At 58.0% G+C, this 27,355-nt stretch overlaps 1 protein-coding gene across 2 annotated transcripts; it reads left to right on the top strand.

Annotated features, from left to right (window-relative positions):
* The first annotated feature begins 503 nt into the window (after positions 1 to 503).
* Positions 504 to 25,241, top strand: LOC128849918 (Schwann cell myelin protein-like). Of its 2 annotated transcripts, none has more exons than XM_054052636.1 (10): positions 504 to 518; positions 5,794 to 5,853; positions 8,641 to 9,009; positions 12,396 to 12,689; positions 15,412 to 15,672; positions 17,828 to 18,088; positions 19,244 to 19,549; positions 22,882 to 22,978; positions 24,060 to 24,132; positions 24,470 to 25,241. In XM_054052636.1, exons 2-10 carry the CDS (start codon positions 5,796 to 5,798, stop codon positions 24,605 to 24,607), a joined length of 1,857 nt encoding a protein of 618 aa, XP_053908611.1. In that variant the 5' UTR covers positions 504 to 518; positions 5,794 to 5,795; the 3' UTR covers positions 24,608 to 25,241. The 2 variants fall into 2 exon arrangements, with proteins under 2 accessions (XP_053908611.1, XP_053908610.1); XM_054052635.1 differs by having other exon boundaries at positions 12,393 to 12,689.
* The last annotated feature ends 2,114 nt before the right edge of the window (positions 25,242 to 27,355 follow it).

Here is a 27,355-nt window from a genome sequence, read left to right as displayed (position 1 = left end):
CCTCTGTGCCCTCCCAGTCCCTCCCAGTCCCCTCCCAGTCCCTCCCAGTCCCCCTCAGTGCCCTCCCAGTCCCCCTCAGACCCCTCCCAGTCCCCTCCCAGTCCCCCTCTGCCCCCTCCCAGTCCCTCCCAGTCTCTCCCAGTGCCCTCCCAGTCTCCTCCCAGTCCTTCTCAGTATAGCCCAGTGCCCTCCCAGTCCCTCCCAGTCTCTCCCAGTCCCCCTCAGTGCCCTCCCAGTCCTTCCCAGTCCCTCCCAGTCCCCCTCAGTGCCCTCCCAGTCTCTCCCAGTCCCTCCCAGTCCCCTCCCAGTCCCTCCCAGTCTCTCCCAGTCCCCCTCAGTCCCCTCCCAGTTCCTCCCAGTCCCTCCCAGTCCCCCTCAGTGCCCTCCCAGTCCCTCCCAGTCCCTCCCAGTCCCTCCCAGTCCCTCCCAGTCCCTCCCCTTTAGCCCTGCCCCCCCCCCCCATTGATAACTCCCGGTCTCTGCCCCCCCCCCCCCCACTCGGCCCCTTCGGACAACGGGTGAGAAGGGGGGGACCCCCCCGAACCCCCAAATCCCCCCCCGAACCCCCCAAATCCCTCTGCCCCCCCCTTTGACCCCCCCGAACCCCCAAATCCCTCTGCCCGCCCCCCTTTGCCCCCCCCAAACCCCCCCAAACCCCTCTGCCCCCCCCCCCGGCACCCCAACTTTGACACCCCCCCCACCGACCCCCCCCAAATCCCTTCGCCTCCCCCTAACCTGACCCCCCCCAAGCCCCTCTGAACCCCCAAACCTCTCTGAACCCCCAAATCTGAACCCCCAAACCCCAATGTGACCCCGCCCGAACCCCAAAACCCCCCCAATACCCCCCACTTTGACCCCCCCGAACCCCAAAACCCCCCACTTTGACCCCCAAAACCCCCTCAAACCCCCACTTTGACCCCCAAACCCCCCACTTTGACCCCCAAACCCCCCACTTTGACCCCCAAAACCCCCACAAACCCCCACTTTGACCCCCAAAATCCCCACTTTGACCCCCAAAACCCCCCCAAACCCCCACTTTGACCCCCAAAATCCCCACTTTGACACCCAAAACCCCCACTTTGACCCCCAAACCCCCACTTTGACCCCCCAAACCCTCAACCCCCCCCACTTTGACCCCCCCAAACCCCAGAACTCCCCACTTTGACCCCCCCAAAACCCCCTCTTTAACCCCCAAACCCCCCACTTTGACCCCCAAACCCCCACTTTGACCCCCCCAAACCCTCAACCCCCCCCACTTTGACCCCCCAAACTCCCTCTTTGACCCCCCAAACCCTCAAACCCCCCCACTTTGACCCCCAAAAATCCCCTCAAACCCCCACTTTGACCCCCCCAAACCCTCAAACCCCCCCACTTTGACCCCCAAAAATCCCCTCAAACCCCCACTTTGACCCCCAAAACCCCCACTTTGACCCCCAAACCCCCACTTTGATCCCACCAAACCCTCAAACCCCCCCACTTTGACCCCCAAACCCCCCACTTTGACCCCCAAACCCCAAAACTCCCCACTTTGACCCCCCCAAACCCCCAAACTCCCCACTTTGACCCCCAAACCCTCACTTTAACCCCCCAAACCCCCACTTTGACCCCCCCAAACCCCCTCTTTGCCCCCCCCAAACCCCCCCTTAACCCCCCCCAGGGTACCCAGATGTGTCCCCCCCTCTTTGTGTCCCCCCCCCCCGGAGGTGACGTCACCCCATCTTGGGGACAAACGGGTCCTTGTGGCCCTGGTGGTGCCACCAGGCTCCGAGGGGGCCCCCCCCGGCCCCCCCTTTTTGCCCCCCCAAACCCCCTTTATTCCCCCAAACCCCCTTTATATCCCCCCCAAACCCCCTTTATTCCCCCCCCAAACCCCCCTTTATCCCCCCCAAACCCCCCTTTATTCCCCCCCAAACCCCCCTTTATTCCCCCCCAAACCCCCCTTTATCCCCCCCAAACCCCTTTATTCCCCCCAAACCCCCTTTATCCCCCCCAAACCCCCCTTTATATCCCCCCCAAACCCCCTTTATCCCCCCCAAACCCCCCTTTATCCCCCCCCAAACCCCCCTTTATTCCCCCAAACCCCCCTTTATCCCCTTCAACCCCCCTATATTCCCCCCGAACCCCCCTTTATCCCCCCCAAAGCCCTTTATCCCCCCCAAACCCCCCTTTATTCCCCCCAAACCCCCTTTATTCCCCCCAAACCCCCCTTTATCCCCCCAAACCCCCCTTTATTCCCCCCCAAACCCCCTTTATCCCCCCCAAACCCCCCTTTATTCCCCCCCTCTGCCCCATCGGAGCCCCCCCGGGGTTGGGGGGGGGGGCACTCACACACATGGAGGCGTTTGGGGGTGCGCTGAGGGTTGGGGGGGGGGGGGGGGGACACAACACACACAGAGGGTCCCTTTGTCCCCTCCGGTTGTGGAGGTGACATTGGATTGTCCGGAATGTCCAAAGGGGGGGGACCCAAAGGGGGGGGGGGGCATAAAAAGGGGGGTTTGGGGGGGAATAAAGGGGGTTTTGGGGTGTGGGGGGGCACTGGGGACAATGGGGACAATGGGGACAATGGGGACAATGGGGGCAATGGGGGCACTGGGAATACTGGGAGAGGGGACAATGGGGGCACTGGGAATACTGGGAGAGGGGACAATGGGGCACTGGGAGAGGGGACAATGGGGACAATGGGGGCACTGGGAGCACTGGGAGAGGGGACAATGGGGACAATGGGGGCACTGGGAATACTGGGAGAGGGGACAATGGGGACAATGGGGGCACTGGGAATACTGGGAGAGGGACAATGGGGACAATGGGGCACTGGGAATACTGGGAGAGGGGACAATGGGGACAATGGGGCACTGGGAATACTGGGAGAGGGGACAATGGGGACAATGGGGGCACTGGGAATACTGGGAGAGGGGACAATGGGGGTAAAGAGGGGACAATGGGGACAATGGGGCACTGGGAATACTGGGAGAGGGGACAATGGGGACAATGGGGACAATGGGGGCAATGGGGGCACTGGGAATACTGGGAGAGGGGACAATGGGGACAATGGGGGCACTGGGAATACTGGGAGAGGGACAATGGGGACAATGGGGCACTGGGGGCACTGGGAGAGGGGACAATGGGGCACTGGGAGAGGGGACAATGGGGCACTGGGAGAGGGGACAATGGGGACAATGGGGGCACTGGGAATACTGGGAGTGGGACAATGGGGACAATGGGGCACTGGGAATACTGGGAGAGGGGACAATGGGGACAATGGGGCACTGGGAATACTGGGAGAGGGGACAATGGGGACAATGGGGGCACTGGGAATACTGGGAGAGGGGACAATGGGGGCACTGGGAATACTGGGAGAGGGGACAATGGGGACAATGGGGGCACTGGGAATACTGGGAGAGGGGACAATGGGGATAAAGAGGGGACAATGGGGACAATGGGGCACTGGGAATACTGGGAGAGGGGACAATGGGGACAATGGGGGCACTGGGAACACTGGGAGAGGGGACAATGGGGACAATGGGAATACTGGGAGAGGGGACAATGGGGACAATGGGGCACTGGGAATACTGGGAGAGGGGACAATGGGGATAAAGAGGGGACAATGGGGACAATGGGGGCACTGGGAATACTGGGAGAGGGGACAATGGGGACAATGGGGGCACTGGGAACACTGGGAGAGGGGACAATGGGGGTAAAGAGGGGACAATGGGGCACTGGGAATACTGGGAGAGGGACAATGGGGACAATGGGGGCACTGGGAATACTGGGAGAGGGACAATGGGGACAATGGGGCACTGGGAATACTGGGAGAGGGGACAATGGGGACAATGGGGACAATGGGGCACTGGGAATACTGGGAGAGGGGACAATGGGGACAATGGGGGCACTGGGAATACTGGGAGAGGGGACAATGGGGACAATGGGAGCACTGGGAATACTGGGAGAGGGGACAATGGGGACAATGGGGGCACTGAGAATACTGGGAGAGGGGACAATGGGGACAATGGGGGCAATGGGAATACTGGGAGAGGGGACAATGGGGACAATGGGGCACTGGGAGCACTGGGAGAGGGGACAATGGGGACAATGGGGGCACTGGGAATACTGGGAGAGGGGACAATGGGGATAAAGAGGGGACAATGGGGACAATGGGGCACTGGGAATACTGGGAGAGGGGACAATGGCGACAATGGGGGCACTGGGAATAATGGGAGAGGGGACAATGGGGACAATGGGGGCAATGGGAATACTGGGAGAGGGGACAATGGGGACAATGGGGGCAATGGGAATACTGGGAGAGGGACAATGGGGACAATGGGGCACTGGGAATACTGGGAGAGGGGACAATGGGGACAATGGGGCACTGGGAATACTGGGAGAGGGGACAATGGGGACAATGGGGCACTGGGGATACTGGGAGAGGGGACAATGGGGGCACTGGGAATACTGGGAGAGGGGACAATGGGGACAATGGGGGCACTGGGAATACTGGGAGAGGGGACAATGGGGGCAATGGGGGTACTGGGAATACTGGGAGAGGGGACAATGGGGATAAAGAGGGGACAATGGGGACAATGGGGACAATGGGAGAGGGGACAATGGGGACAATGGGGGCAATGGGGGCACTGGGAATACTGGGAGAGGGGACAATGGGGACAATGGGGGCACTGGGAATACTGGGAGAGGGGACAATGGGGACAATGGGGCACTGGGAATACTGGGAGAGGGGACAATGGGGGACACTGGGGATACTGGGAGAGGGTTACTGGGGATACTGGGGGCACTGGGGACACTGGGACAGAGACAATAGGGGACACTGGGGATACTGGGGACACTGGGAGAGGGTCACTGGGGATACTGGGAGAGGGACAATAGGGGATACTGGGGATACTGGGACGGGGCACTGGGGATACTGGGAACACTGGGACAGGGACAATGGGGATAATGGGGCACTGGGGACACTGGGAGAGGGACAATAGGGGACACTGGGGATACTGGGATGGGGCACTGGGGACACTGGGGGCACTGGGAAAGGGACACTGGGGACACTGGAGGCACTGGGGATACTGGGAGAGGGACACTGGGGACACTGGGGGCACTGGGGGCACTGGGGGCACTGGGAGAGGGTCACTGGGAATACTGGGGGCACTGGGGATACTGGGAAAGGGACATTAGGGGACACTGGGGATACTGGGGACACTGGGACAGAGGCACTGGGGGCTACTGGGGGCCACCGGGGGATACTGGGAGGGGTACTGGGGATACTGGGGGATACTGGGAGGGGATACTGGGGATACTGGATGAGACTGGGGGATATGGGTGACACTGGGGGATACTGGGAAGAGATACTGGTGATACTGGGGGATACTGGGAGGGGATACTGGTTATACTGGGGACTCTGGGAGGGGATATAGGTGACACTGGGGGATACTGAGAGGAGACACTGGTTATACTGGGCCACACTGGGGGATACTGGGAGGGGATACTGGGGATACTGGGGACTCTGGGAAGGGATACTGGTGATACTGGGGGATACTGGGAGGAGATACTGGTTATACTGGGGACTCTGGGAAGGGATACTGGTGATACTGGGGGATACTGGGAGGGGATACTGGTGATACTGGGGATACTGGGAGGGGATACTGGTGACACTGGGGGATACTGGGAGGGGATACTGGTGATACTGGGGATACTGGGAGGGGATATAGGTGACACTGGGGGATACTGAGAGGGGATACTGGGGATACTGGGGATACTGGGAGGGGATACTGGTGACACTGGTATCTCCAGCCATGAGTCCGGTGGCCGCAGCCCTCCCCACCGCCCTCCTGCTGCTCACCCTGCCGCCAGGTACTGGGAGCACTGGGAGGGACTGGGAGGGACTGGGAGGGGACTGGGGGGAACTGGGGGGAGACTGGGAGGGGACTGGGGGCAACTGGAAGCACTGGGAGGGACTGGGATGAATTGGAGAGGGACTGGGAGGGATTGGGAGGGACTGGGAGGAGACTGGGATGAACTGGAGAGGGACTGGGAGGGATTAGGGGAAATTGGGAGGGACTGGGAGGGAACTGGGAGGGGACTGGGACGAACTGGAGAGGGACTGGGAGGGACTGGGGGAAACTGGGAGGGACTGGAGAGGGAATGGGATGGGACTGGGAGGGACTGGGAGGGACTGGGATTAACTGGAGAAGGACTGGGATGGGACCGGGAGGGACTGAGGGAAACTGGGAGGGACTGGGAGGGACTGGGATGGGACTGGGGGAAACTGGGAGGGACTGGAGAGCGACTGGGAGGGGACTGGGAGGGACTGGGGGAAACTGGAGGGGACTGGGAGGGACTGGGAGGGGACTGGGATGAACTGGAGAGGGACTGGGATGGGAATGGGGGAAACTGGGAGGGACTGGGAGGGACTGGGATGGGACTGGGGGAAACTGGGAGCGACTGGGAGGGGACTGGGAGGGGACTGGGAGGGACTGGGGGAAACTGGGAGGGATTGGAGGAAACTGGGAGGGGACTGGGAGGAACTGGAGAGGGACTGGGAGGGGACTGGGAGGGGACTGGGAGGGGACTGGGAGAAACTGGGAGGGACTGGGAGGGACTGGGAGGGGACTGGGAGGGTCCCAGTACCCCATTAACAGAGGCTCCAACCCCGTTAATGAGCTCCAAACCCTGTTATTAGCGCTAATAACTGCCCCAAACCTCGTTATTAGCCCTAATAATTGGCCCAGATCCCATTATTAGCCCTAATAAGTGCCTAAAGGTCTATTATTAGCCCTAATAATTGGCCCAGAACCCATTATTAGCCCTAATAAGTGCCTGAAAGTCTATTATTAGCCCTAATAATTGGCCCAGATCCCATTATTAGCCCTAATAAGTGCCTGAAAGTCTATTATTAGCCCTAATAATTGCTCTAAAGCTCATTATTAGAGCAAATAACTGACCCAAACCGCATTATTTGTCCTAATAAATGCCCCAAACGCCATTATTAGCGCTAATAAACGCCCCCAACCCATTATTAGCCCTAATCAATGCCCCAAAATGCCGTTATTAGAGCTAATAAATGCTCTGAACTTCATTATTAGAACAAATAACTACACCAAGTTGCGTTATTAGCCCTAATAAATGCCCTCAGCTCCATTATTAGCCCTAATAACAGCCCCAAATCCAATAATTAGCCCTAATAAATGCCCCAAACTCCATTATTAGTCCTAATAACCGCCTCAAATCCCATTATTACTCCTAATAATGGCCTCAAATCCCATCATGTTAGAGCTAATAACTGCTTCAAATCCCATTATTAGCGCTAATAGCCGCCTCAAATTCCATTATTAGCGCTAATAACAGCCTCAAATCCCATTATTACTGCTAATAACCGCCTCAAATCCCAATATGACCCCTAATAAATGCCCCAAATCTCATTATTAGCCTTAATAACAGCCTCATTTCCTACTATTACCGCCAATAACTGCCCCAAACCCCATTATTAGCGCTAATAACTGCCTCAAATCCCATTATTACCACTAATAACTGCCTGAAATCCCTTTATTAGCGCTAATAACCGCCTCAAATCCCATTATTAGCGCCAATAACTGCCTCAAATCCCATTATTAGCGCTAATAACTGCCTCAATTCCCACTATTACCGCTAATAACTGCCCCAAATCCCATTATTAACACTAATAACTCCCTCAAATCCCATTATTACCGCTAATAACTGCCCCAAATCCCATTATTACCTATAATAACTGCCCCAAATCCCTTTATTAGCGCTAATAACTGCCTCAAATCCCATTATTACCGCTAATAACTGCCCCAAATCCCATTATTACCTATAATAACTGCCCCAAATCCCTTTATTAGCGCTAATAACCACCTCAAATCCCATTATTAGCTCTAATAACTGCCTCAAATCCCATTATTAGCGCTAATAAATGCCTCAAATCCCATTATTACCGCTAATAACCGCCTCAAATCCCATTATTACCTATAATAACTGCCCCAAATCCCTTTATTAGCGCTAATAACCGCCTCAAATCCCATTATTAGCGCTAATAAATGCCTCAAATCCCATTATTACCGCGAATAACCACCTCAAATCCCATTATTAGCGCTAATAACCGCCTCAAATCCCTTTATTAGCGCTAATAACCGCCTCAAATCCCATTATTACTACTAATAAATGCCTCAAATCCCATTATTAGCGCTAATAACCGCCTCAAATCCCATTATTACCGCTAATAAATGCCTTAAATCCCATCATTAGCGCTAATAAATGTCTCATATCCCATTATTAGCGCTAATAACCGCCTCAAATCCCATTATTAGCGCTAATAACCGCCTCAAATCCCATTATTACCACTAATAACCGCCTCAAATCCCTTTATTAGCGCTAATAACCGCCTCAAATCCCATTATAACCGCTAATAAATGCCTCAAATCCCATTATTAGCGCTAATAACCGCCTCATATCCCATTATTAACGCTAATAATTCCCTCAAATCCCATTATTAGCGCTAATAAATGCCTCAAATCTCATCATTAGCCCTAATAAACCCCCCAAATCTCCCTTATTCCAGCACGAAACCCCCCCCCGAACCCCACTTTTCTGCCTAATAACCCCCCCAATCATCGTTTCTAGGGGTTCGCGGGGGTCCGTGGGCCGCTTGGATGCCGCCGTCGCTGGCCGGAATGTCGGGGGGCTGCGTGGCCATCCCGTGTCGTTTCGGGTACCCCGAAGAACTTCGTCCCAGCGCCGTTCACGGCCTTTGGTATTTTGGGAGTCCGTACCCCAAAAATTACCCTCCGGTCGTAGCTCGGTCGCGAGCGGGAGCCGTTCACGAGAGCTTCGCGGGGCGCGCGGAGCTTTCGGGGGACCCCGGGGTGCGCGATTGTTCCCTTCGCCTCGGACCCCTCAGCCCCGAACTGGCCGGGAAGTATTATTTTCGGGGGGATTTGGGGGGCTACAATCAATACAGCTTCTCGGAACACGCCACCCTCCAAGTGCTCGGTAAGTGCCGGGGAAGGGGAACCCCAAAAAAAAAACAACCCAGTTTGGCACTGGGAGGACTGGGAGGAGGGGTGGGGGGGGGCTGGGAGCCAATTTGGGGGGGCTGAAGGTCATTTAGAGGAGTTTTGGGGGGCTGAGGCCACGTTTTGGGGGGCTGGGAGCCAATTTGGGGGGGTTGAAGGTCATTTAGGGGAGTTTTGGGGGGCTGAGACCACGTTTTGGGGGGCTGGGAGCCCATTTAGGGGGACTGGGACTCCAGTTTGGGGGGATTTGGGGGTCTGAGACCCCATTTTGGGGGAATTTGAGGGGCTGAGAGCCCATTTGGGGGGACTGGGACTCCAGTTTGGGGGGATCTGGGGGGCTGAGACCCCATTTTTGGGGGGTTTGGGGGGGCTGGGAGCCCATTTGGGGGGGTTGGAAGGCCATTTGGGGGGTTTTGGGGGGCTGGGAGCCAATTTGGGGGGGGTTGAAGGCCATTTAGGGGAGTTTTGGGGGGCTGAGACCACGTTTTGGGGGGCTGAGAGACTATTTGGGGGGCTGAGACCCCATTTTGGGGGGATTTGGGGGGCTGAGAGACCTTTTGGGGGGACTGGGACTCCAGTTTGGGGGGATTTGGGGGTGCTGGGAGCCCATTTGGGGGGGTTGAAGTCCATTTAGGGGAGTTTTGGGGGGCTGCGACCATGTTTTGGGGGGGTTTGAGGGGGCTGAGAGCCCATTTGGGGGGTTTGGGGGGCTAAGACCCCATTTTGGGGGGACTGGAACTCCAGTTTGGGGGGATTTGGGGGGGCTGGGACCCCATTTGGGGGGGCTTGAAGGCCATTTAGGGGAGTTTTGGGGGGCTGAGACCACGTTTTGGGGGGGCTGAGAGCCCATTTAGGGGGACTGGGAGTCTGTTTGGGGGGCTGAGACCCCATTTTTGGGGGGGTTTGGGGGGGCTGGGAGCCAATTTGGGGGGGTTGAAGGCCATTTAGGGGAGTTTTGGGGGGCTGAGACCACGTTTTGGGGGGCTGAGAGCCCATTTGGGGGGACTGGGACTCCAGTTTGGGGGGATTTGGGGGGCTGAGACCCCATTTTGGGGGGGATTTTGGGGGGCTGGGAGCCAATTTGGGGGGGTTGAAGGCCATTTAGGGGAGTTTTGGGGGGCTGAGACCCCATTTTGGGGGGGTTTAAGGGGGCTGAGAGCCCATTTGGGGGGTTTGAAGGCCATTTAGGGGAGTTTTGGGGGGCTGAGACCCCATTTTGGGGGGTTTGGGGGGGACTGGGAGCCCAGTTTGGAGGATCTGGGACATCTTTTGGGGTTCCACCACCCCATGGTGACCTTCTGGACCCACTGAGGTCCTCCAGTGTTGGTCTTTTGGGGTCCCACCACCCCATCTTGGGGTTCCACCACCCCATGGTGACCTTCTGGACCCACTGAGGTCCTCCACTCTTGGTCTTTTGGGGTCCCACCACCCCATCTTGGGGTTCCACCACCCCATGGTGACCTTCTGGACCCACTGAGGTCCTCCAGTGTTGGTCTTTTGGGGTCCCACCACCCCATCTTGGGGTTCCACCACCCCATGGTGACCTTCTGGACCCAATGAGGTTCTCCAGTCTTGGTCATTTGGGGTCCCACCACCCCATCTTGGGGTTCCACCACCCCATGGTGACCTTCTGGACCCACTGAGGTCCTCCAGTCTTGGTCAGTTGGGGTCCCACCACCCCATCTTGGGGTCCCACCACCCCATGGTGACCTTCTGGACCCACTGAGGTCCTCCAGTGTTGGTCTTTTGGGGTCCCACCACCCCATCTTGGGGTTCCACCACCCCATGGTGACCTTCTGGACCCACTGAGGTCCTCCACTCTTGGTCAGTTGGGGTCCCACCACCCCATCTTGGGGTTCCACCACCCCATGGTGACCTTCTGGACCCACTGAGGTCCTCCAGTGTTGGTCTTTTGGGGTCCCACCACCCCATCTTGGGGTTCCACCACCCCATGGTGACCTTCTGGACCCACTGAGGTCCTCCAGTCTTGGTCAGTTGGGGTCCCACCACCCCATCTTGGGGTTCCACCACCCCATGGTGACCTTCTGGACCCACTGAGGTCCTCCACTCTTGGTCTTTTGGGGTCCCACCACCCCATCTTGGGGTTCCACCACCCCATGGTGACCTTCTGGACCCACTGAGGTCCTCCACTCTTGGTCAGTTGGGGTCCCACCACCCCATGGTGACCTTCTGGACCCACTGAGGTCCTCCAGTGTTGGTCTTTTGGGGTCCCACCACCCCATCTTGGGGTTCCACCACCCCATGGTGACCTTCTGGATCCACTGAGGTTCTCCAGTGTTGGTCTTTTGGGGTCCCACCACCCCATCTTGGGGTTCCACCACCCCATGGTGACCTTCTGGACCCAATGAGGTCCTCCACTCTTGGTCAGTTGGGGTCCCACCACCCCATGGTGACCTTCTGGACCCAATGAGGGTCTCCACTCTTGGTCTTTTGGGGTCCCACCACCCCATCTTGGGGTTCCACCACCCCATGGTGACCTTCTGGACCCACTGAGGTCCTCCACTCTTGGTCAGTTGGGGTCCCACCACCCCATCTTGGGGTTCCACCACCCCATGGTGACCTTCTGGACCCACTGAGGTCCTCCAGTGTTGGTCTTTTGGGGTCCCACCACCCCATCTTGGGGTTCCACCACCCCATGGTGACCTTCTGAACCCAATGAGGGTCTCCACTCTTGGTCAGTTGGGGTCCCACCACCCCATCTTGGGGTTCCACCACCCCATGGTGACCTTCTGGACCCACTGAGGTCCTCCAGTGTTGGTCTTTTGGGGTCCCACCACCCCATCTTGGGGTTCCACCACCCCATGGTGACCTTCTGGACCCACTGAGGTCCTCCAGTCTTGGTCAGTTGGGGTCCCACCACCCCATCTTGGGGTTCCACCACCCCATGGTGACCTTCTGGACCCACTGAGGGTCTCCAGTGTTGGTCTTTTGGGGTCCCACCACCCCATGGTGACCTTCTGGACCCACTGAGGTCCTCCACTCTTGGTCAGTTGGGGTCCCACCACCCCATCTTGGGGTTCCACCACCCCATGGTGACCTTCTGGACCCAATGAGGTCCTCCAGTGTTGGTCTTTTGGGGTCCCACCACCCCATCTTGGGGTTCCACCACCCCATGGTGACCTTCTGGACCCACTGAGGTCCTCCAGTGTTGGTCATTTGGGGTCCCACCACCCCATGGTGACCTTCTGGACCCAATGAGGGTCTCCACTCTTGGTCTTTTGGGGTCCCACCACCCCATCTTGGGGTTCCACCACCCCATGGTGACCTTCTGGCCCTCCCTCAACCCCAACGAGGTTCTCCTGAACCTCACCCTGATGTTCTCACCCGGTTCCTCTCCAGAAGAACCCATCCTGGAAGTACCTCCTGAAGTCGTTGCCGGTGAAGAAGTAGAACTTCAATGTCGCGTTCCGGATAATTGCCCCGAACTTCGTCCTCGGATCCGGTGGGATGGGACCGAGGACCTCTTGGAGGTCACCGAACGTCAACTACGAGAAGATGAAAGCGGAGCAGCCACCGTTTGGGCTTTCCTGAAGTTCCGAGTCCGACGAGAAGATGGAGGACGAAGGTTGGAATGCAGAGTCACCTTCACCAACAGCACTTTGACCTTCCAGACCTCCACCAGCCTCGACGTCCAATGTGAGTTGAGGGCCTCCAAGACCTCCTTCCATGGGTGGAGAACATCTAAGTGGGCTCCAAGACCTCCTTCCATGGGTGGAGAACGTCTAAATGGGCTCCAAGACCTTCTTCCATGGGTGGAGAACGTCTAAATGGGCTCCAAGACCTCCTTCCAGGGGTGGAGAACATCTAAATGGGGCTCCAAGAGCTCCTTCCATGGGTGGAGAACGTCTAAATGGGCTCCAAGACCTTCTTCCATGGGTGGAGAACATCTAAATGGGCTCCAAGACCTTCTTCCATGGGTGGAGAACGTCTAAATGGGCTCCAAGAGCTCCTTCCATGGGTGGAGAACGTCTAAATGGGCTCCAAGACCTCCTTCCATGGGTGGAGAACGTCTAAATGGGCCTCCAAGACCTCCTTCCATGGGTGGAGAACGTCTAAATGGGCTCCAAGAGCTCCTTCCATGGGTGGAGAATGTCTAAATGGGGCTCCAAGACCTCCTTCCAGGGGTGGAGAACATCTAAATGGGCTCCAAGACCTTCTTCCATGGGTGGAGAACATCTAAATGGGCTCCAAGACCTCCTTCCATGGGTGGAGAACGTCTAAATGGGCTCCAAGACCTTCTTCCATGGGTGGAGAACGTCTAAATGGGGCTCCAAGACCTTCTTCCATGGGTGGAGAACGTCTAAATGGGCTCCAAGAGCTCCTTCCATGGGTGGAGAACGTCTAAATGAGCCTCCAAGACCTCCTTCCATGGGTGGAGAACGTCTAAATGGGCTCCAAGAGCTCCTTCCATGGGTGGAGAACGTCTAAATGGGCTCCAAGACCTCCTTCCATGGGTGGAGAACATCTAAATGGGCTCCAAGACCTCCTTCCATGGGTGGAGAACGTCTAAATGGGCTCCAAGACCTCCTTCCATGGGTGGAGAACGTCTAAATGGGCTCCAAGACCTCCTTCCATGGGTGGAGAACGTCTAAATGGGCTCCAAGACCTCCTTCCATGGGTGGAGAACGTCTAAATGGGCTCCAAGACCTCCTTCCATGGGTGGAGAACATCTAAATGGGCTCCAAGACCTTCTTCCATGGGTGGAGAACGTCTAAATGGGCTCCAAGACCTTCTTCCATGGGTGGAGAACATCTAAATGGGCTCCAAGACCTCCTTCCATGGGTGGAGAACGTCTAAATGGGGCTCCAAGACCTCCTTCCATGGGTGGAGAACATCTAAATGGGCTCCAAGATCTCCTTCCATGGGTGGAGAACGTCTAAATGGGCCTCCAAGAGCTCCTTCCATGGGTGGAGAACGTCTAAATGGGCTCCAAGAGCTCCTTCCATGGGTGGAGAACGTCTAAATGGGCTCCAAGAGCTCCTTCCATGGGTGGAGAACGTCTAAATGGGCTCCAAGAGCTCCTTCCATGGGTGGAGAACGTCTAAATGTTGTTCAAGGTCCCTATTTTGGGGTTCAGGTCCATATTTTGGTGCTCAAGGTCCCTATTTTGGGGTTCAGGTCCCTATTTTGGTCCTCAAGCTCCATATTTTGGGGTTCAAGGTCCCTATTTTGGGGTTCAGGTCCCTATTTTGGTCCTCAAGCTCCGTATTTTGGCCCTCAAGATCCCTATTTTGGGGTTCAGGTCCCTATTTTGGGGTTCAGGTCCCTATTTTGGTCCTCAAGCTCCATATTTTGGGCTTCAAGGTCCATATTTTGGTTCTCAAGGTCCATAATTTGGTCTTCAAGGTCCATATTTTGGGGTTCAGGTCCCTATTTTGGGGTTCAAGGTCCCTATTTTGGTGCTTAAGCTCCATATTTTGGTCCTCAAGCTCCATATTTTGGGGTTCAGGTCCCTATTTGGGGGTTCAGGTCCCTATTTTGGGGTTCAGGTCCCTATTTGGGGGTTCAGGTCCCTATTTTGGGGGTTCAGGTCCCTATTTTGGGGTTCAGGTCCCTATTTTGGTCCTCAAGCTCCGTATTTTGGTCCTCAAGCTCCATATTTTGGGGTTCATGATCCGTATTTTGGGGTTCAGGTCCCTATTTTGGTCCTCAAGCTCCATATTTTGGGGTTCAAGGTCCCTATTTTGGTCCTCAAGCTCCATATTTTGGGGTTCAAGGTCCCTATTTTGGTCCTCAAGCTCCATATTTTGGGGTTCAAGGTCCCTATTTTGGGGGTTCAGCTCCTTATTTTGGGGTTCAAGGTCCCTATTTAGGCTCCCGTTAACCCTTTCCCCCCCAGACTCTCCGTATTTTGGTCCTCAAGCTCCGTATTTTGGGGTTCAAGGTCCCTATTTTGGGGTTCAAGGTCCTTATTTTGGGGTTCAAGGTCCCTATTTTGGGGGTTCAGCTCCTTATTTTGGGGTTCAAGGTCCCTATTTAGGCTCCCGTTAACCCTTTCCCCCCCAGACTCTCCGTATTTTGGTCCTCAAGCTCCGTATTTTGGGGTTCAAGGTCCCTATTTTGGGGTTCAGGTCCCTATTTTGGGGTTCAAGGTCCCTATTTTGGGGTTCAGCTCCTTATTTTGGGGTTCAAGGTCCCTATTTAGGCTCCCGTTAACCCTTTCCCCCCCAGACTCTCCGTATTTTGGTCCTCAAGCTCCGTATTTTGGGGTTCAAGGTCCCTATTTTGGGGTTCAGCTCCCTATTTTGGGGTTCAAGGTCCATATTTTGGGGTTCAAGGTCCCTATTTTGGGGGTTCAGCTCCTTATTTTGGGGTTCAAGGTCCCTATTTAGGCTCCCGTTAACCCTTTCCCCCCCAGACTCTCCGCAGGTCCTGGAGGTTTCGGGTCCCGGTGAGGTGGTGGAAGGTTCCCCGGTGGAATTGGGGTGCGAAGCCGAGGGGCGCCCCCCGCCTTTGCTCTCTTGGTTTCGGGGGAGCACCGTTTTACGGGAAGAACCGGTTTCAACCCGTTTACACCTGGATTTACCCCGGGTCGAACCGGATCAAGCCGGAACCTACAGCTGCGTCGCCGAGAACCGCCACGGGCGGCACAACCGCACCGTCGAGCTACACGTGGCCTGTGAGAATTGGGGGGCACAGGGGGGGGACCCCATCTTGGGAAGCCCCCTGGGGTCATCCCTTGGGGCCCTTTTTGGGGTTCCCCCCTCTGGACTCCCTCATAACCCTCTCTTTGGGTCCCTTTTTGGGGTCCCCCCCTCTGGGCACCCCGGGATCCTTCCCTTGGGTCATTTTGGGGTCCCTCCTGGGTCCCCTTTTTGGGATCCCCCCCTCTGGACACCCTCATAACCCTCTCTTTGGGTCCCCTTTTTGGGGTCCCCCCCTCTGGACACCCTCATAACCCTCTCTTTGGGTCCCTTTTTGGGGTTCCCCCCTCTGGGCACCCCAAGATCCTTCCTTTGTGGCACTCTTGGGCCCCTCCTGGGTCCCCTTTTTGGGGTCCCCCCCTCTGGACTCCCTCGTACCCCTCTCTTTGGGCACCTGTGGGTCCCTTTTTGGGGTCCCCCCCTCTGGGCACCCCGAGATCCTTCCCTTGGGTCACTTTGGGGTCCCTCTCATGTCCCCTTTTTGGGGTCCCCCCCTCTGGACTCCCTCGTACCCCTCTCTTTGGGCACCTCTGGGTCCTTTTTTGGGGGTCCCCCCCTCTGGACTCCCTCATAACCCTCTCTTTGGGTCCCTTTTTGGGGTCCCCCCTTCTGGGCACCCCAAGATCCTTCCCTTGGGTCATTTTGGGGTCCCTCCTGGGTCCCCTTTTTGGGGTCCCCCCCTCTGGACACCCTCATAACCCTCTCTTTGGGTCCCTTTTTGGGGTCCCCTCCCCTCTGGACACCCTCGTACCCCTCCCATTGGGTCCCTTTTTGGGGTCCCCCCCCTCTGGACACCCTCATAACCCTCTCTTTGGGTCCCTTTTTGGGGTCCCCCCCTCTGGACTCCCTCATAACGCTCTCTTTGGGTCCCCTTTTTGGGGTCCCCCCCTCTGGACACCCTCATAACCCTCTCTTTGGGACCCTTTTTGGGGTCCCCCCTTCTGGGCACCCCAAGATCCTTCCCTTGGGTCACTTTGGGGTTCCTCTCGGGTCCCCTTTTTGGGGTCCCCCTCTCTGGACTCCCTCGTACCCCTCTCTTTGGGCACCTGTGGGTCACTTTTTGGGGTTCCCCCCCCTCTGGACACCCTCATAACCCTCTCTTTGGGTCCCCTTTTTGGGGTCCCCCCCACTGGGCACCCCAAGATCCTTCCCTTGGGTCACTTTGGGGTTCCTCTCGGGTCCCCTTTTTGGGGTCCCCCCCTCTGGACTCCCGCATAACCCTCTCTTTGGGCACCTCTGGGTCCTTTTTTGGGGGTCCCCCCCTCTGGACACCCTCATAACCCTCTCTTTGGGTCCCTTTTTGGGGTCCCCCCCCTTTGGACACCCTCATAACCCTCTCTTTGGGTCCCTTTTTGGGGTCCCCCCCTCTGGACACCCTCATAACCCTCTCTTTGGGTCCCTTTTTGGGGTCCCCCCTTCTGGGCACCCCAAGATCCTTCCTTTGTGGCACTCTTGGGCCCCTTCTGGGTCCCCTTTTTGGGGTCCCCCCCCTTATTCCCCCCCAAACCCCCCTTTATCTCCCCCCAAACCCCCTTTATCCCCCCAAACCCCCTTTATCCCCCCCAAAACCCCCCTTTATTCCCCCCCAAACCCCCTTTATCCCCCCCAAACCCCCCTTTATTCCCCCCCAAACCCCCTTTATTCCCCCCAAACCCCCCTTTATTCCCCACCAAACCCCCTTTATTCCCCCCAAACCCCCTTTATTCCCCCCAAAACCCCCCTTTATCCCCCCCAAACCCCCTTTATTCCCCCAAACCCCCCTTTATTCCCCCCAAACCCCCCTTTATTCCCCCCTCAACCCCCCTTTTTCCCCCCTTTATCCCCCCAAACCCCCTTTGTCCCCCCCAAACCCCCCTTTATTCCCCCCCAAACCCCCTTTATTCTCCCCCAAACCCCCTTTATCCCCCCAAACCCCCCTTTATCCCCCCTTTATCCCCCCCAAACCCCCTTTTATCCCCCCAAACCCCCCTTTATCCCCCCAAACCCCCTTTATTCCCCCCCAAACCTCCCTTTATCCCCCCCAAACCCCCTTTATTCCCCCCAAACCCCCTTTATTCCCCCCCAAACCTCCTTTATTCCCCCCCAAACCCCCCTTTTTCCCCCCTGAACCCCCCTTTTTCCCCCCTCCAGACGCCCCGCGCTCCCCAATGCTCAACGGGTCGCTGTGGGTGGTGGCCGGGGACCCGGTGTGGGTGACATGCGGAGCCGCCAGCCACCCAGCACCCATCGTCTCGGTGACGCGGGGACGTCGGGTGGTGGCCGTGGCCGTCTATGAACCCCAAGTGACGATGACTTTGGAATCCGCCGCCCCGGAGGACGCCGGCGAATACCTGTGTCGCGCCGAGAACCAGCACGGAGAGAGCAGCCTCCCCTTCAACCTCACTGTAGAGTGTAAGGGGTCACTAAGGGGTTAATGAGGTCCCTAAGAGGGGGTATTGGGGTGTCTAGGGGGAGTATTGGGGTCCTTAAGGGGTGTATTGGGGTCCTTAAGGGGTTAATGGGGTCACTAAGGGGGGTATTGGGGTCCTTAAGGTGGGTATTGGGGTCTCTAAGGGGGGGTATTGGGGTCACTAAGGGGTTAATGAGGTCCTTAAGGGGGGTATTGGGGTCCTTTAGGGGGGTATTGGGGTCCCTAAAGGGGGAATTGGGGTCCCTAAGGGGGGTATTGGGGTCTCTGAAGGGGGAATTGGGGTCTCTAAGGGGGGTATTGGGGTCACTAAGGGGTTAATGAGGTCCTTAAGGTGGGTATTGGGGTCCCTAAGGGGGGTATTGGGGTCACTAAGGGGGATATTGGGGTCTCTAAGGGGAGTAATGGGGTCGCTAAGGGGGGTATTGGGGTCAATAAGGGCAGTATTGGGGTCTCTAAGGGGAGTATTGGGGTCTCTGAGGGGTGTATTGGGGTCACTAAGGGGTTAATGAGGTCCCTAAGGGGGGTATTGGGGTCTCTGAGGGGGATATTGGGGTCTCTAAGGGGGGTATTGGGGTCTCTAAGGGGGTATTGGGGTCAATAAGGGGTTAATGAGGTCCTTAAGGGGGGTATTGGGGTCTCTAAGGGGGGTATTGGGGTCCCTAAGGGGTTAATGAGGTCCTTAAGGGAGGTATTGAGGTCCTTTAGGTGGGTATTGGGGTCCCTAAGGAGAGTATTGAGGTCTCTAAGGGGGGTATTGGGGTCCCTAAGGGGGCATTGGGGTCTCTGAGGGGGGTATTGGGGTCACTAAGGGGTTAATGGGGTCCCTAAGGGGCGTATTGGGGTCCCTGGGTTGGTTATTGGGGTCCCTGGGTGCATTTTTTGGGGTTCCCGGGTGCATTTTTGGGGTCCCTGCGTCTGTTTTTGGGGTCCCTGGGTGCGTTTTTGGGGTTCTTGGGTTCATTTTTGGGGTCCCCGGGTCTGTTTTTAGGGTCCTCGGGTTGTTTTTGGGGGTCCCTGGGTGCCTTTTTGGGGTGTTTTAGGGGGTTTTTGGGGTCCCTGGGTGTATTTTGGGGGTCCCCGTCTCTGTTTTTGGGGGATCCCAGGGTGTGTTTTTTGGGGGTGCCCCCCTCCCGCAGACCCCCCTCTCCTCCTCTCCGACTCCCGCTGTACCCCTGGAAGCGACGGCGCTCGTTGCGTCTGTTCGGCGTCAGCAGTTCCGGAACCTTCCGTCACCTTCGAACTTCCATCTCGCAACGTCACCGTTACCGAAGGTCATCGGGATGTGACGGTGACAACTCCGGAACGGGGGACAACGTTTGGGGGTGTCACCGTCACCGCTATCCTCACCCTCAGGGGGACCCTCGACCCCCGTCTCGCCGTCCTCTGCGCCGCCCGCAACCCCCATGGAAGCGTCCGCCAACAGCTGCGCTTCCAACATCCCGGTGAGAAGGGGAATCCGCTGTCACCCGGTGTCACCCGGTGTCACCCGCTGTCACCCGGTGTCACCCGGTGTCACCCAATGTCCCCCAGAGGGTCATTTATGGGGCGTGGGAATTCCTGGCAGGATTTTCCCACGCTCCATTGACCCCCAAATCCCATTGAGAACCGCGTGTCACCCATCCCGGTGTCACCCTATGTCACCTTATGTCACCCTATGTCACCCTATGTCATCCCAGTGTCACCCTATGTCACCCCAGTGTCACCCAGTGTCACCCAGTGTCCCCCAGAGGGTCATTTAGGGGGCGTGGGAATTCCTGGCAGGATTTTCCCACGCTCCGTTGACCCCCAAATCCCATTGAGAACCACGTGTCACCCATCCCGGTGTCACCTCTTGTCACCCGGTGTCACCCTATGTCACCCCAGTGTCAACCTATGTCACCCGGTGTCACCCTATGTCACCCCAGTGTCACCCCAGTGTCACCCAGTGTCACCCAGTGTCCCCCAGAGGGTCATTTATGGGGCGTGGGAATTCCTGGCGGGATTTTCCCACGCTCCGTTGACCCCCAAATCCCATCGAGAACCACGTGTCACCCATCCCGGTGTCACCTTATGTCACCTTATGTCACCTTATGTCACCCGGTGTCACCCGCTGTCACCCGGTGTCACCCAGTGTCACCCAATGTCCCCCAGAGGGTCATTATGGGGCGTGGGAATTCCTGGCAGGATTTTCCCACGCTCCGTTGACCCCCAAATCCCATTGAGAACCGCGTGTCACCCATCCCGGTGTCACCTTATGTCACCTTATGTCACCTTATGTCACCCGGTGTCACCCGCTGTCACCCGGTGTCACCCGGTGTCACCCAATGTCCCCCAGAGGGTCATTTATGGGGCGTGGGAATTCCTGGTGGGATTTTCCCACGCTCCGTTGACCCCCAAATCCCATTGAGGACCACGTGTCACCCATCCCGGTGTCACCTCATGTCACCCGGTGTCACCCGGTGTCACCCCAGCTCACCCGGTGTCACCCGGTGTCACCCTATGTCACCCCAGTGTCACCCGGTGTCACCCAGTGTCCCCCAGAGGGTCATTTATGGGGCGTGGGAATTCCTGGCAGGATTTTCCCACGCTCCGTTGACCCCCAAATCCCATTGAGGACCACGTGTCACCCATCCCGATGTCACCTTATGTCACCTTATGTCACCCTATGTCACCCTATGTCACCCCAGTGTCACCCCAGTGTCACCCAGAGGGTCATTTATGGGGCGTGGGAATTCCTGGCAGGATTTTCCCACGCTCCGTTGACCCCCAAATCCCATTGAGAACCGCGTGTCACCCATCCCGGTGTCACCTCATCCCACCCGGTGTCACCCTATGTCACCCCAGTGTCACCCTATGTCACCCAGTGTCACCCTATGTCACCCCAGTGTCTCCCAGTGTCACCCAGTGTCACCCATAGGGTCATTTATGGGGCGTGGGAATTCCTGGCAGGATTTTCCCATGCTCCGTTGACCCCCAAATCCCATTGAGGACCACGTGTCACCCATTCCGGTGTCACCTTATGTCACCCAGTGTCACCCTATGTCACCCCAGTGTCACCCTATGTCATCCCAGTGTCTCCCAGTGTCCCCCAGTGTCCCCCAGAGGGTCATTTATGGGGCGTGGGAATTCCTGGCAGGATTTTCCCACGCTCCGTTGACCCCCAAATCCCATTGAGAACCACGTGTCACCCATCCCGGTGTCACCTCATGTCACCCAGTGTCACCCTATGTCACCCCAGTGTCACCCTATGTCACCCCAGTGTCACCCAGTGTCTCCCAGTGTCTCCCAGTGTCACCCAGTGTCCCCCAGAGGGTCATTTATGGGGCGTGGGAATTCCTGGCAGGATTTTCCCACGCTCCGTTGACCCCCAAATCCCATTGAGAACCGCGTGTCACCCATCCCGGTGTCACCTCATGTCACCCGGTGTCACCCTATGTCATCCCAGTGTCACCCTATGTCACCCCAGTGTCACCCAGTGTCCCCCAGTGTCACCCATAGGGTCATTTATGGGGCATGGGAATTCCTGGCAGGATTTTCCCACGCTCTGTTGACCCCCAAATCCCATTGAGAACCACGTGTCACTCATCCCGGTGTCACCTCATCTCACCCGGTGTCACCCTATGTCACCCCAGTGTCACCCAGTGTCATCCCAGTGACTCCCAGTGTCACCCAGTGTCACCCAATGTCCCCCAGAGGGTCATTATGGGGCGTGGGAATTCCTGGCAGGATTTTCCCACGCTCCGTTGACCCCCAAATCCCATTGAGAACCGCGTGTCACCCATCCCGGTGTCACCTCATGTCACCCGGTGTCACTCTATGTCACCCCAGTGTCACCCAGTGTCACCCCAGTGACTCCCAGTGTCACCCAATGTCCCCCAGAGGGTCATTATGGGGCGTGGGAATTCCTGGCAGGATTTTCCCACGCTCCGTTGACCCCCAAATCCCATTGAGAACCGCGTGTCACCCATCCCGGTGTCACCTTATGTCACCTTATGTCACCTTATGTCACCCGCTGTCACCCCAGTGTCTCCCAGTGTCACCCAATGTCCCCCAGAGGGTCATTTATGGGGCGTGGGAATTCCTGGCAGGATTTTCCCACGCTCCGTTGACCCCCAAATCCCATTGAGGACCACGTGTCACCCATCCCGGTGTCACCTCATGTCACCCGGTGTCACCCAATGTCACCCCAGTGTCACCCCAGTGTCTCCCAGTATCCCCCAGTATCCCCCATAGGGTCATTTATGGGGCGTGGGAATTCCTGCCAAGATTTTCCCACGCCCCATTGAGCCCCACACAGGGCGATTTAAGCCCCTCCCCCTTGATTTAAGCCCCTCCCCCGGATTTAAGCCCCTCCCCCTTGATTCAAGCCCCTCCCCCTTGGTTTAAGCCCCTCCCCTCCCCTTTATTTACCCCCATCACATACTATTTACCCCCCCCGCGATTCATTCCTCCCCTCAGACCCCCCAAAATCCCTTTTCCCCCCAAATTGGAGGGCACATTCTCACCTCCCCCCCCCATTATTTGCCCCTCCCCATTATTTGCCCCCCCCCTATTATTTGCCCCCCCCATTATTTGCCCCCCTCCCCATTATTTACCCCCTCTTAGGGTTTATTTACCCCTTCCAGGATGGGATTTAACCCTTTGAAGGGGCAATTTTTCCCTCTTGGGTTCTCACTGGGGGGGGGGGGGGGGAGTGGGGAGGGGTAATTGCCCCCCCCCGGGAGGGGGTAGAAAGGGTTTATTACCCTCTCAGCTGATGTTTTGCCCCCCCCCCTTTTCCCTCCCCCTCCCCCAGGGGGTCTCGTTTGGGCCAAAGTGGGTCCCGTTGGGGCCGTCGTGGCCTTCGCCATCGTCATCGCCCTCGTCTGTTACCTCAGCCAGAGCCGCCGCAAGTGAGAGACCTGGCCCCGCCCACTGGGGGAGGAGGCCACGCCCCTTTTGTGGGGAAAAAGCCCCGCCCCTCTTTGAGATAAGCCACTCCCCCTTTGGGGGGGGGAGATCACCCACCCCCCCCAGGGGGGCAAACAATGGGGAGGAGGGGATGGGCCAAACCCAACCGGTGATAAGCCACGCCCCCTTAGAAATGCCACGCCCCCTTTAGGTAGGCCACGCCCCCTTTAGGTAGGCCACGCCCTCAGGGCCCAATAAGCCCCACCCCCTCACGAGACCCACCTTAGAGGGCCTTAATTAAGGCAAGACCCTGTCCAAGAGGCCACGCCCCCTCGCGTAGGCCACGCCCCTCCTTAGGCCACGCCCTTTCTGAGACCCCCTTAGGCCACGCCTCCCCTTGTGAGGCCACGCCCCCAGAGTCCCTCTACCTGTTCTTCTAGGGGCTCCCCTGGGTCCTAAAGCCCCTCTCTTATTCCTATAGGGGCTCCACTGGGTCCTAGTGCCCCCTCCCCATTCTTATAAGGGCTCTTTGGGGTGCTATAGGCTCCTATAGGGGTTCTCCTGGGTCCTAGACCCCCCCACCCCGTTCCTATAGGGTCTCCGCTGGGTCTTAGTGCCCCTCTCCATTCCTATACAGGATCTTCCGAGTGTTATAGGCTCTTACAGGGGCTCCCCTGGGTCCTAGAGCCCCCCTGTCTCGTTCCTCTAGGGGTTCCACTGGGTCCTAGTGCTCCTCTCCATTCCTATAGGGGCTTTTCCGAATGCTATAGGCTCCTACAGGGGCTCTCCCGGGTCCTAGAACCCCCCCACCTCGTTCCTATAGGGTCTCCGCTGGGTCCTAGTGCCCCCTCCCCATTCCCATAGGGGCTCCCCTGGGTCCTAGAGCCCCCCCCGCCCCCCGTTCCTATAGGGTCTCTGCTGGGTCCTAGTGCCCCCAACCCATTCTCATAGGGGTTCCCTTGGGTCACGCTCGGGTTGGGGTTGGGAGGGAAACTGAGGCCCGGGGAAACTGAGGGTGGGGCCAAAGGTCATGTGGGGTTAGGAATGACTCTTATCCCTCCCCCTCCCCCCCCCTCCTCTCAGGAAGGCGACGGGAAGCCCAGAGGTGACCCAGGTGCCACCCCCGGGAGGGGACCCCGAGGGGAACCCCCTGCAGGTGTGGGGCGGGGGGGGCACTGGGAGGAGACTGGGAGGGAATGGGAGACACTGGGAGGGAATGGGGGCACTGGGAGTGCTGGGGGGAGTGGGAGGGAATGGGAGCACTGTGGGGTACTGGGATGCACTGGGAGGAGACTGGGAGGGAATGGGGGCACTGGGAGGCACTGGGTGAACTGGGAGGTACTTCTGGGTACTGGGAGGGACTGGGGAAGCACTGGGAGAACTGGGGGAACTGGGGATTACTGGAAGCACTGGGCGACAACGGGAGGGGATGGGACACTGGAGGGCACTGGGAGGGCACTGGGAGGCACTGGTTTGACTGGTTTATCCCGCAGGGACGGGGTCTGCGGGAGGCGCTGCGGCGGTGGGGGCTGGGGGTGGGGGAGGGGCAGGCCCCGCCCCCCTCTGCTGCCCCTCCCCCCGCCAAAGGCCCCCCCGAACCCCCCGAATACGCCGAGATCCGGGGCAAGTGACCCCCATCCCCCACCCCGGCCTGTCAATCACCGCCCCGAGGCCACGCCCACAGCCATCATGGCCACGCCCACCGTCCGTTGACCACGCCTGTATCCTCAACGACCGCCCGCGGGCATCCATAGCCACGCCCACCAACCGCACGGCCACGCCCACCACCCACGTGTCACATTTGTCGCCCTCTGACCACGCCCACAATCCACTAGCCACGCCCACAACATGCTCTAACACCGCCTACCGTTTCTAGGCCACGCCCACCGCCCCATAGCCACGCCCACTTCCATCTTACCACGCCCACCCCCGCTGCATTAACATGTTAGCCCCGCCTATTGCCTCAAGGCCACGCCCACCGTCGTGTGACCACGCCCACTCCGATCTAGCGCTGCTGTCGCTCCGCCCACCACCTCGTGGCTCCGCCCACTGCCCCATAGCCCCGCCTTAGAGCCTTTCCCTGTTCCTATAGAGGCTCCCCTGGGTCCTAGAGCCCCCCCCCGCCCCTTTCCTATAGGGCTCCCCCACTTCCTCCAGGGGCTCTTCAGGGTCCTAGAGCCCCCCCCGTCTCATTCCTATAAGGCCTCCTCAGGGTCCTAGAGCCCCCCCTTTCTGTTCCTATAGGGGCTCTTCAGGGTCGTAGATCCCCCCCCTTCTGTTCCTATAGGTGCTCTTCAGGGTCCTAGAGCCCCCCTTCTGTTCCTATAGGGCTTCCCCAGTTCCTATAGGGGCTCTTCAGGGTCCTAGAGCCCCCCCTTCTGTCCCTATAGGGCTTCTCCACTTCCTATAGGGGCTCTTCAGGGTCCTAGAGCCCCCCCTTCTGTTCCTATAGGGCTTCCCCAGTTGGTATAGGGGCTCTTCAGGGTCCTAGAGCCCCCCCTTCTATTCCTATAGGGGCTTCCCTGGGTCCTAGAGCCCCCCCCCCCCCCCCCGCCTCATTCCTATAAGCGCTCCCCTGGGCCCATCACCCTATAGCCCCGCCCCCTTCCCCGTTGGCCCCGCCCCCTCCGTTATTTATTGCTCCCTCATTAACGCCCTTAATTAAGCCCCGCCCCTATGACCCCAATAAACAGGACGTGCCCGAGGCCACGCCCACTTGTGGGGGAGGGATTGGGGGGGGTCTAAAAGCGAGAGCACCCCAAAAAGGGGTGGTAAAAAGGGGGGGGGGGAGGGAGGAGTTTGGGGGGTCCTGGGTGTCCCTAAATGAGTTCTGGGGTGTCTATAGGGGTCCTGGGGGTCCCTAAGGCAGTTTTGGGGTCCCTAAATGGGTTCTGGGGGTCTCTAGAGGGGTCCTGGGGGTCCCTAAATGGGTTTGGGGGTCCCTATAGGGGTTCTGGGGGTCCCTAAATGGGTTCTGGGGTGTCTATAGGGGTCCTGGGGGTCTCTAGAGAAGTTCTGGGGGTCCCTAAATGAGTTCTGGGGTGTCTACAAGGGTCCTGGGGGTCTCTATAGGGGTTCTGTGGGCCCCTAAATGGGTTCTGGGGTGTCTGTAGGGATTCTGGGGGTCCCTAAATGGGTTCTGGGGTGCCTATAGGGGTCCTGGGAGTCCCTAAATGGGTTTGGGGGTCTCTATAGGGGTCCTGAGGGTCCCTAAATGGTTTCTGGGGTGTCCATAGGGGTCCTGGGGGTCTCCAGAAGGGTCCTGTGGGTCCCTAAAGGGGTCCTGGGGGTCCCTAAATGGGTTCTGAGTTGTCTATAGGGGTCCTGGGGGTACCTAAATGGGTTTGGGGGTCTCTATAGGGGTTCTGGGGGGCCCTAAATGGGTTCTGGGGTGTCTATAGGGGTCCTGGGGGTCCCTAAATGAGTTCTGGGGTGTCTATAGGGGTCCTGGGGGTCCCTAGAGGAGTTCTGGGGGTCCTTAAATGGGTTTTTGGGTCCCTATAGAGGTCCTGGGGGTCCCTAAATGGGTTCTGGGGGTCTCTATAGGGGTTCTGGGGTTCCCTAAATGGGTTTTGCGGTGTCTATAGGGGTCCTGGGGGTCTCTAGAGAAGTTCTGGGGGTCCCTAAATGGGTTCTGGGGTGTCTACAAGGGTCCTGGGGGTCTCTATAGGGGTCCTGGGGGTCTCTATAGGGGTTCTGTGGGCCCCTAAATGGGTTCTGGGGTGTCTATAGGGATTCTGGGGGTCCCTAAATGGGTTCTGGGGTGCCTATAGGGGTCCTGGGAGTCCCTAAATGGGTTTGGGGGTCTCTATAGGGGTCCTGAGGGTCCCTAAATGGTTTCTGGGTTGTCCATAGGGGTCCTGGGGGTCTCCAGAAGGGTCCTGTGGGTCCCTAAAGGGGTCCTGGGGGTCCCTAAACGGGTTTGGGGGTCTCTATAGGGGTTCTGGGGGGGCCTAAATGGGTTCTGGGGTGTCTACAGGGGTCCTGGGGGTCCCTAGAAGGGTCCTGGGGGTCCCTAAATGGGTTCTGGGGTGTCTAAAGGGATCCTGGGGGTCACTATAGGGATTCTGGGGGTCCCTAAATGGGTTCTGGGGTGTCTATAGGGGTCCTGGGGGCCCCTAAATGGGTTTGGGGGGGTCTCTAGAGGTCCTGGGGGTCTCCAGAAGGGGTTTCGGGGTCCCTAAAGGGGTCCTGGGGGTCCCTAAATGGGTTTGGGGGTCTCTATAGGGGTTCTGGGGGGGCTAAATGGGTCCTGGGTGTCTCTATAGGGGTCCTGGGGGCCCCTAAATGGGTTCTGAGGTGTCTATAGGGGTCCTGGGGGGCCCTAAAGGGGTGCTGGGGATTCTAGAAGGCTCCCAGTCAGGACTACAACTCCCATC

Source organism: Cuculus canorus, chromosome 35 (genome assembly GCF_017976375.1).
Source record: "Cuculus canorus isolate bCucCan1 chromosome 35, bCucCan1.pri, whole genome shotgun sequence".
Classification (NCBI taxonomy): domain Eukaryota; kingdom Metazoa; phylum Chordata; class Aves; order Cuculiformes; family Cuculidae; genus Cuculus; species Cuculus canorus.
The sequence above is the reverse complement of the archived record's forward strand: the minus strand, read 5'-3'. Positions and strand labels throughout refer to the sequence as shown.

What these genes read in the sequence shown, in the direction of transcription:
- LOC128849918 (XM_054052635.1), top strand. Translation starts at nt 5,796, where the DNA reads ATGAGTCCGGTGGCCGCAGCCCTCCCCACCGCCCTCCTGCTGCTCACC. An exon ending in CTTCAACCTCACTGTAGAGT is followed by an intron (nt 18,089 to 19,243) that starts GTAAGGGGTCAC and finishes CCCCTCCCGCAG; the next exon opens with ACCCCCCTCTCCTCCTCTCC. An exon ending in GCTGCGCTTCCAACATCCCG is followed by an intron (nt 19,550 to 22,881) that starts GTGAGAAGGGGA and finishes CCCCTCCCCCAG; the next exon opens with GGGGTCTCGTTTGGGCCAAA.